At 33.1% G+C, this 9,368-nt stretch overlaps 1 protein-coding gene and 1 pseudogene across 1 annotated transcript; both read right to left on the reverse strand.

Moving 5' to 3' along the window:
- Window positions 1-898: 898 nt before the first annotated feature.
- Window positions 899-2,102, reverse strand: LOC116126768. Its single transcript, XM_031412433.1, has 2 exons — window positions 1,973-2,102; window positions 899-1,569 (listed from the first exon to the last, which is right to left on the reverse strand). The coding sequence occupies exons 1-2, from the start codon at window positions 1,988-1,990 to the stop codon at window positions 1,150-1,152; spliced, it is 438 nt and encodes a 145-aa protein (XP_031268293.1). The 5' UTR covers window positions 1,991-2,102; the 3' UTR covers window positions 899-1,149.
- LOC116126808 lies at window positions 2,103-3,985 on the reverse strand (annotated as a pseudogene).
- Window positions 3,986-9,368: the final 5,383 nt, after the last annotated feature.

The raw sequence follows: 9,368 nt of genomic DNA on the forward strand, positions 1-9,368 counted from the left end.
ATGCCACAAAAATTAGACACTAAAGGTGTAAGGGTAATTTCATAAAAAGTTTTTATAACTATTTATTAGTCGACAAATGTATCTTTTGGTGACCAAAATTTGGTGGTTAATTGTAATACTTTTAGATGTTGAACGTAGAATCCAAAACGTTTTCACGATTAATTTATTAGTGGTTGAATATATCTTTTGGTGACCAAAATTTAATGGTTAATTATAGTCATTTTAGACGCTGAATGTAAAATCCAATAGGTTTTCGCGACTATTTTATTAGTAGACGAATGTATCTTTTAGTGACCAAAATTTGGTGGTTAATTCTAATCACTTTAGACGCTGAATGTGGAATGCAATTATGCTAAATTATTTTTTGCTACTAAAAAATTAGTTACAAAATGTTTTTTTTTTTTTCGAGTATTTCGTATTGACCTAGTTTATACATTCAACATCAACAAAATAATTGACACAATATAAAAATCTAATCACTAACATCAAATATCATATTTTCGTACATATATATATTTATATGTATAGTCCATACATGGATTTTTATGCATTAGGAGCAAAAATTTAATGATTAATTCTAATCATTTTAAACACTGAATGTAAAATCCAAAAAGTTTTTGCAACTATTTTATTAGTAGACGAATGTATCTTTTGATGACCAAAATTTGGTGGTTAATTCTAATCACTTTAGACGCTGAATGTGGAATGCAATTATGCTAAATTACTTTTTGCTACTAAAAAATTAGTTACAAAATGTTTTTTTTTTTTTTCGAGCATTTCGTATTGACCTAGTTTATACATTCAACATCAACAAAATAATTAACACAATATAAAAATCTAATCACTAACATTAAATATCATATTTTCATACATATATATATTTATATATATAGTCCATACATGGATTTTTATGCATTAGGAGCAATAAAAATCCAAAATACACTATCAAGTGTACATAACCAAAAAAAAGTATGCACCCACATTTTTATCACTAGCTATCTATTTGTGCATGACTAACAAAAAAATGTCCATCCCCTGTACACCATCTAATAGATATATGCAAACAATCTTAAAAAGATGGTTCTACCCCCATGTCAAAATATCTACTGCCCATACAACAAAAAACTAACCATCAATATCTAGAGCATCTCAAGTGTCACCAGTTGCTTTTTTTGAAATAGCTGTAGCTGATGAGGACGAGTCTTCAACAATTGGAGATGGCGATGGTTGTCGAGTTGGAGCTTTATCAGATTGTTGTAGTTCGAGGGCTATAGTTAGCTGCTTCATTATCTCCAACAGGACAAATTGTTGTTGTTCAAAACTTTTTATTTTCTCTTTTTGTTGATCAACTAAGACGAGCTGCTCCTCCAATTGTTTAATCTTATTTTCTTGTTGTTGCACAATGCACCCTAACTCAGCTTCTATTGCAGTATCATGATGCTCAGTGTGTGAAAATGCAAAATTTTGATTAAATCCAGAAGATTTACCCGGAACTTCCTCACATATTTCTGCTTCTGTTTTTTCACTTTCCCCTGCTTGTGTTTTATCTTGCAGCTCTATCATTTTTTCCTACCATCAATTCAATGCATAATCAATAAGTCAAGCAAAAAACTAAATAATTACATATAAATTATAATCAATAAGTCAATGAATAATCAATAAGTCAGATAACCATGAATAAATTGCTCGAAACCAATCTTGTTGGAGCCATCACGTTAATAATATTAAGAAGATAACAGATTACCTATTGTAATGCAGAAGAAAATGACTAAAAATTATGTCAGAACGTTTACATTGAAAAATAGTTCACAAATGGCTTAATATTGACATGGAAAAAGCTTTGATAATATTTACTGTAGAAGAAACACCCTTACTTTTAAAGGTTAAATCTCATAATTACTTTTCCACATTTTGTACAACCGGATGATTATTAGCATTTAAAGAAATAAGCAGAGAAGAAAGAACATTTTACCAGCTTTGTCAGCTGCATGGAAGAGCAACTCCTCTATTAGGTATTGTGTAGGATCACCATCTGGAAACTTCTCCATGAAACTCTCGACATTTGAAACCACTTCCTGATTGGTCAGATACCGATATAAACCATCGGATGAGAAGATAAAAAATTAATCTCTTGGGCAGAGTCCATGGTGATGAAGAGAAGACGTGCAGGATATGTATGGAGCAGTTCCAATATACTCATTTCAAAACATTTCCAATAATGAATCGTTCAACTTGGGCTGCACAAAGATGCCATGATATCATTAAGCAAGTTTTTAAAACACACCATTGGATAAAACAATACACTAGGAACTTCATCAATTGAAAAAATGAAATATAAGTGTAATGCTCAAGTGTGGTTTTGTAAGAGCAAGAATGCATAAATGAGTGAAGCATTAGCAAAATCAGTAATGATATTCTTGTGGTTTGTTACAGCAAGGACACATATATTGAAACATTAAAAAAATAAGTACAGTAATGATATTCGGTTGGCTCACATGACACAGCATACAACAAAAATGATATTTTTATGCACTGATAAAGGTGACCTGAAACTTGAATCATTTCCAATACTATATACAACATTTCCTCTATCACAACACTTTTTAAAAGATATCCAAAAATAACAACATTTTAATTTATACACTGCATTATCTGTAAAATCCAATGTGTCTTATCCACATACCATAGCGATGAATATTATTCATGAGGATATAATTTACTAGAACATAGCAAGCAATGAGCACCTATAACGAAGATATATGCTGCCATGATGTACAAATCACCAAACAGTAATAATCATCAACCAGAATTACTTTTTATCAGAAATCCTTGCAGCAAAATAGATATTACAAAGGATATACGACAAACCTTTTTCAGAAATCCAGCTCCAAATGCTCTGGTGACCTTAAGACGGCCTTTCACTCTATCATTGACAATACATTGGCTATCATCCGGGTGTTCATTCTTTGTTCTTATGATTTCCTGCAATAAGAGAGAAATGATGGCCAGAACTAAGAAGTCCCCGACAATTATGGCTATTACGGCGATTGAGCTCATTTTGGCACGTGTTTTGTGAGGGTTTTGTGGTATGTTTGGGTTTCTGTTTGTGTTCGTGGGGATTGAGCTTCGTGACGAGGTTACTACACTTGATGGGTTGTTTCCTGGGTTGAGTGGCGAAGCTATGGCGCCATCGGATCCGGGTTTTGTCGGGTCAGATACTACTGTTTTGCATGCTTGCAGTGGGGATCCACAGAGAGCTGCGTTTTGAGTGAATGAAGACAAAGGGAAACTCGATAGAGAGGCGGGAATTTTACCCGAGAGATTGTTACCGGAAACGTTGAAGTCTTGCAGATTCTGGAGATTCAAGCCCGTGATTTGACCCGAAAACCCGTTTTCTTCAAGTCGAAGAGTCAAACGATTGACCGTCGACGGAATCTGCCCAGTGAAGTTATTATACGACAGATCGAGACCGTAGAGTCTAAACAGCGACTGAACTGACGCCGGAAACTCGCCGGAAAAGTCATTGTGAGAGAGAAACAGAAGCTTCAACGCTGTGAAGTTAGACAGGTCTGGGACTGACCCTGTGAAGCGGTTGTTTTTTAAGGCTCAAGACACGGAGCTGAGTCAAAGAGGTGAGTGACTCAAACGAGCCCCTGAGTTCCAGGTTTTCCAGGACGAGTCGAGAGACTCTGTTCTGAAGACAAGAGACTCCAGTCCAACCGCCACACGGCTCCGACGTCTCGTTCCAAGTGGTGAGCTGGCCGGCTTTGTCGGAAGAAGCTTTGAAGTCTAGAAGTGGTTTCAAATCTGGGTTCGTTACGGCTTCGAGGAGGAAGAAATGGAGAGCTAAGAAAGAGAGAGTAAAACGCAGCGTTTTTGGGCGACAAAGAGAGATTTTGGGCGAAAGAGAGGGAAATGTTTCTCGTTTTTGGGCGGAAGAACGAGTTTTTGGGCGCCAGAATTTTGGGTAGAAGAAATGGGTTATTTAGTTTATAACCTTAGCTTTGATTTAATGAAAAATGGGTGGGAGAATTTGCCTTGGTGAAAATTTTGAGGTTGGAAAAATTGTTTTATTTTATTATTTCTTTTCCTTTTTTTAAACCGGGTTTGAGGTTTTGATTTTCTTTAATTTTATATTTATAATCTTTTTAATTTAAATTGCTTCTTTTTTATTTTAACGAAAAAATGTTTACTTTTTAATTTTTTTTAATAAAATCGAAAATTCGGTTTTCTTTATTTCTATAGACCAAAACCGAATAGATTTCCCCGACAACTCACCAAAGTTAACAAACTCCATCGAAATAGACACAGAGTAAGCGTCAGAGTCACTAAGCGAGTCATCATCTATTGAATGAAAGTGATAGAAACGAGAACTTTTTTTCAGTGTCGAAAATAGGTCGACTATAAGGGTTTGCAATTATAATTCTTGATAGTTTTTTAAAACGGTCAAGAAAATCTGTCAACTCATTATGTCTAGGAAGGGGGTTTTTCTAGTAGTGAAGATCCTTTTCATATAAGGCCATACGATAGCGTATCTAGTTTTATATGACAAAAAGCTAATTTTCACTTTCCCTATCTCTTGTTTGACAATTTATTCAAAATTTGAGTCGCAACTTGCACACAAACATTCACAAAACCCATGTGTAAAGCAAAACAAAACAAAGTCTATGGTAATGTCAGATGAAAGAGAAAACAAAAATAAAATCACCCATTACGAAGTTAAAGCCACCTATTTGGGAACGTCACTAACAACAGATGCTTAAACAAATTAAAGCAAATGTTATAAATAAACGGATTGAAAATCAAACAATAAAATTAAAATACCATCTATAAAAGAATGAGCTTTGACATAAAAATGAAAAAAATTTACCTTCAATGGGGTAATGTAAATGGCAAAAGTAGAATCAAAGAGATGGTAATGTAGGCGGCAAAAGTAGAATCAAACAATAACATTGATTTTGGTTACTAGTAGTATATATTATTTTTAATAAACAATATTTAGTGGCTAACATTTTGGTTGCAAAAAAATCCTATTAACAACTATAACTTTAGTTGTCAAAATAACATACCCAAAATTTCAATTTATTTCAAGCAGGAACATGGGGCGCTCAAAATTTACCATACATTTAGCAACTAAAATCTTAGTTGCCAAAAGAAGATAATTTGCAACTAACTAATTAGTTACGCAACAATAATTTTAGTCACAAATTAAAATAATATTTTTTCATTTTACCGGGAAAGTTAAGTTCAAAAAAATTCATCAACTTTTAGCGACTAAATGCATTTTAGCTGCTATACATGAGTTTTTGCAACTAGTTGTAATATGCACAAAATAATTAGTTGTCAAATGTACCCTGAGCCCTTTGTAATTATTGTCAAAAGCCTGGATATTTCGATAATTGTATTATTTTGTAACTAATAAAAATAGTTACAAATTAATTAATAAATATTTGCATCTAATTTAGCAACTATTCAGTAGTTACAAATAATTGTTTTCTGTAACCATAATTTTAGTTATAGACTCTCTTATTATAATTGCCAATTGTGTTCGCGTAAGAATTAGCAACAAAATAAATTAGTCGCTGATGTGACATTTTGGGCAACAAATCACATTAGTCGCAAAATATTAATATTAGATGCTAAAGGCGGGAATAAATGGGCCCTAGAATTTTATTCCCTTTGGCCGACTAATTAGAATTTAGTTACTAAATGTGGGGTATCTACAATTATTTTTGCCTAGTTGCAAAAAAAATGGTTGTAAAAAGTATTTTTTCTTGTAGTGATAGTTCCGGTTCCGGTTCTGGATACCCTATAAAATTCATGACCCCCCAAAAGTTTTTAAAATGGCAAAAAAAAAAAAAAAAACCCTTAAAAACTTACAAATAACCCCCCCACCTGGCACTTGTTAACAAAAATAAAATTACAAATTATAAATTACAAATTACAAACTCAATTACTTTGTAAAGGTAGATTCTCAAAAGTCAAATTAACTTATTTTAACTGTTATGAAATATAAATATAAATGTATTCACATTACTTTTTCTATAAAATTTTTTATTAACCCCCTAATCTTTAATTTTATTTTATATTAGTCTTGATTCCTGGTTCCGGTTCTGGTTTCTATACCTACCCATTGATGACTGGTTTTGGATAGGAACCGAAACCAAATCCAAGGCACCCGCCGGTTCCGGTTCCAACCGGTTCTTTTGAACACTCCTAATTAAAACAATCTAGTACGTAATTTCAAATATAATATCAATTTTGAGATATGGACACTAACAGAAGTGGAATGTTGATTGTATTTTATAGTGAGGGTACTGGTTTGTATTTAGGCTAAAGGCCATTAAAAATTAATCAAATTAATCGTGAGTATGTCGTCTTTAATTTCGAAATTGTGAAATTACTTACTCAAGAAATTAAGAAAATCTTGCATGTCTTTTTTTTTTTTTTTTTTTTCCTAATTAGGTTAAAATTAAATCGGGCCTAAAAAATGAGATTAAATTCTATAACCTATTATTCAGATTCACATTACCATTACCATTCCCATTCATATTCCTATTTCCATTCCAATTCCAATTTGAAGTTTGAATTTGAGTTGAAATGATTTCACTTATTATTGAGCTTTAAATTCTGGTCCATGCCATTGGGCTTTGGAATTTTTATAAATATATCCGTTATTTTTCACCCTTTCTTGGGCTTTATTTTCTACCCATTCTCTTGGGCTTTATTTTCTACCCGTTCTGCTGGGCTTTGGTTTAACAATTTGCATAAAGAAACACAACTTTCACCAACCCTTCTTTCAGGATCTCTCTTCACTCCCTCTTTGTATACAAATATGGAAAATGATAGAGTTATCGAAAAGTTTATACCGAATTTGTGCACCGAATAACGTGACAAATTCTGACCGTTGATTAATATTAACTGATAATAAATAAACGGTCAGGATTATGCCACGTCATTCGGTGCACACCAGTCGGTAACTGTAGCATTACTCTACAAATATATATAGCCTATATTTAGTTTTTGTCTCGGGGTGTTTGGATGGAGTTAATATTAGATAACTGGAGTAATATTTTTTAAATTGAGCAGATCACGATGTTTGGTTGGTTTATAAAAAAATATTTCCGTAATATTTAATGGCAAACAGGGGCATTTGGGGAGTAAATTGCTTTTTTTTTTGTTTTGGAGGGGGGGGGGGGGGTTGTGGGAAATTAGTCTTATATTTGTTGAAATTTACAAAACACCCATTTCACTTATGCAAATCCTTTTGTCCTCACTTTTTAAATTTTTCGAATGACATTGCCCTTATTATTGTCATTATTTACAGAAATGTCATTGTACAAAGAAATAGCCACCACCAACCACTCGTGGACCGCCGCCAGAGGCTGCCAAAAGTCGTCATAATGGCGTACGACCAGTCGTATATGGCCAGTCGTGCGTCGGTGAGGCCTTTTCCGACCATGGATCTATCATTTCACAGCAACAGATCTAGCCATGAAATAGTCGGCATTCCACGGCCAGATCTGTGCCCATTTCACGACCACATCTTTGGCTGTAAAAAAGCCATGGCCATATCTATGGCATTACCGGCGTCACGGCCAGATCTGTGGCACTGTTGGCTGCCATCGACGATGGTGGTTGGCTGCCATCAGTGGCTTGGGGTGGGTATGGGTATTTTTGTTAAGTTTAAAACATTTTTGGTTGTTAGGGTGTTTTTTCTAAATTTGAATAGTAGGGGGTTAAAAAAATCATTCAAAAAATAATAATAAAAAATATCATTATATTAATATTTAAAAAGGAGAGCAATTTAATAATCTATATAACATATCCAACATTTATCCTCCCAATCAAACATATTATTTATCAATTTATTCGAACCAACCAAACACATTTTTTAAACATTCTTAGTAATCTTCAAGGTAATTTTTTATTCTGTTAATATAATATCTACCTATAATAAAATATTATATGATCCAAACCCCCCAAAATTGTAATTGATATTATTTAGCTATAAAGTGATTTCAAAACTGCTCTTAGTTGCTTTTTGTATCCCCTTTTACCTTTAAATATGACAAATTTGTTGAAGTATAAAATCTTATTAAAATTTCAAATTGCCCCTATGATTACTCTATACAAGTACAAAATCTTGTCTAAACTTTTAATTGCTTCCAGAAAACATAACCATAAACACTTTAAAGGAGTCGTGGGATTGCATCCTTAAACTGCAATTGTTTCGGGGAAATTCTACATCAGTACTTTCTATTTACCACAGCACAGATAAACTTGCATGCAGTCCAAATACTTCGATTACATGCAATTTTTAGAAAGGAATTTTGTCTGTTAAAGAAAATCACATTAAATATGAAAAGCAACTTAACCAATTTCATACAATTCTGGAGGGTTTCAAATTTACAAGAGGAATTGCTATCAAAAACCTTTTCTAACTATAATTTGGGAAATTCAATTAAGAAAAGTTCCAATGCAAAATTGACATCAGAAAATATCTTTCTAGCAGCTTCAAGTTCAGCACCAAACTGCTCCAGTCGTACAACATCTTCATCCAGATCCCGGATCATGGCATGGTTAACTACTCCATCATCCTCACTGGCATGTATTTGTCTACCAACAAACCTGAAACTGGTAGAACCCCTATTTGAAGCTTTCAATGTTAGTTTCCCAAAATTAGAGAGAGAAAGGTTTTTGTACCAAACCTTAGAGATGCCAAGTAATTAACTCTTAAAAATTCGTCGACCCAAGGTTTGATTAAATAACAAAAGTTCACTTGTGGCTTATGAAATAACAAAAATCCATCAATGTTGGTGAACCGTTAATGAGCCGTAGAAATTATACTATTATTATTATTGATAAATATCTACCTAATTATCCTCCAACCTTTTGTTTTAATACTTAAAACTTAACAATAAGTGATTTTCATCATTTCACAAGCCTTAGAGGGAGATTTGTTTTTCAAGCAAACCTTAGGGTAAAATTTATATACCACTCAGCCTGTAAACGAGTTGAGCCGCTCACGAATTGCTTGAGCTCGACTCGAGTAGCTCGCGTGTCAAGTTGAGTCGAGTTCAAGCTTAATAATGCTCAACTGGAGCAATTGCGTGCTTACTCGAGCTTCTCAATACTTGGATCGACTCGACTCGACTTATAGCCCTAACTCACATTATGAACTTTAATTTATGTTTACCCTTTTTAGCACATGAATTAATTACATAATAATACTATATGTACAAACTCTTTATACAAATTAATATATATTAATGTGATTAGTTAATTTTAAATTACTGATAGTTATAAACAAATTAGAATAAATAATATGTCAAATATGTAGGGTTATCATGTTTGTAAATGAATAG

This window comes from Pistacia vera, unplaced genomic scaffold, assembly GCF_008641045.1.
Source record: "Pistacia vera cultivar Batoury unplaced genomic scaffold, PisVer_v2 Contig184, whole genome shotgun sequence".
Taxonomy (NCBI): domain Eukaryota; kingdom Viridiplantae; phylum Streptophyta; class Magnoliopsida; order Sapindales; family Anacardiaceae; genus Pistacia; species Pistacia vera.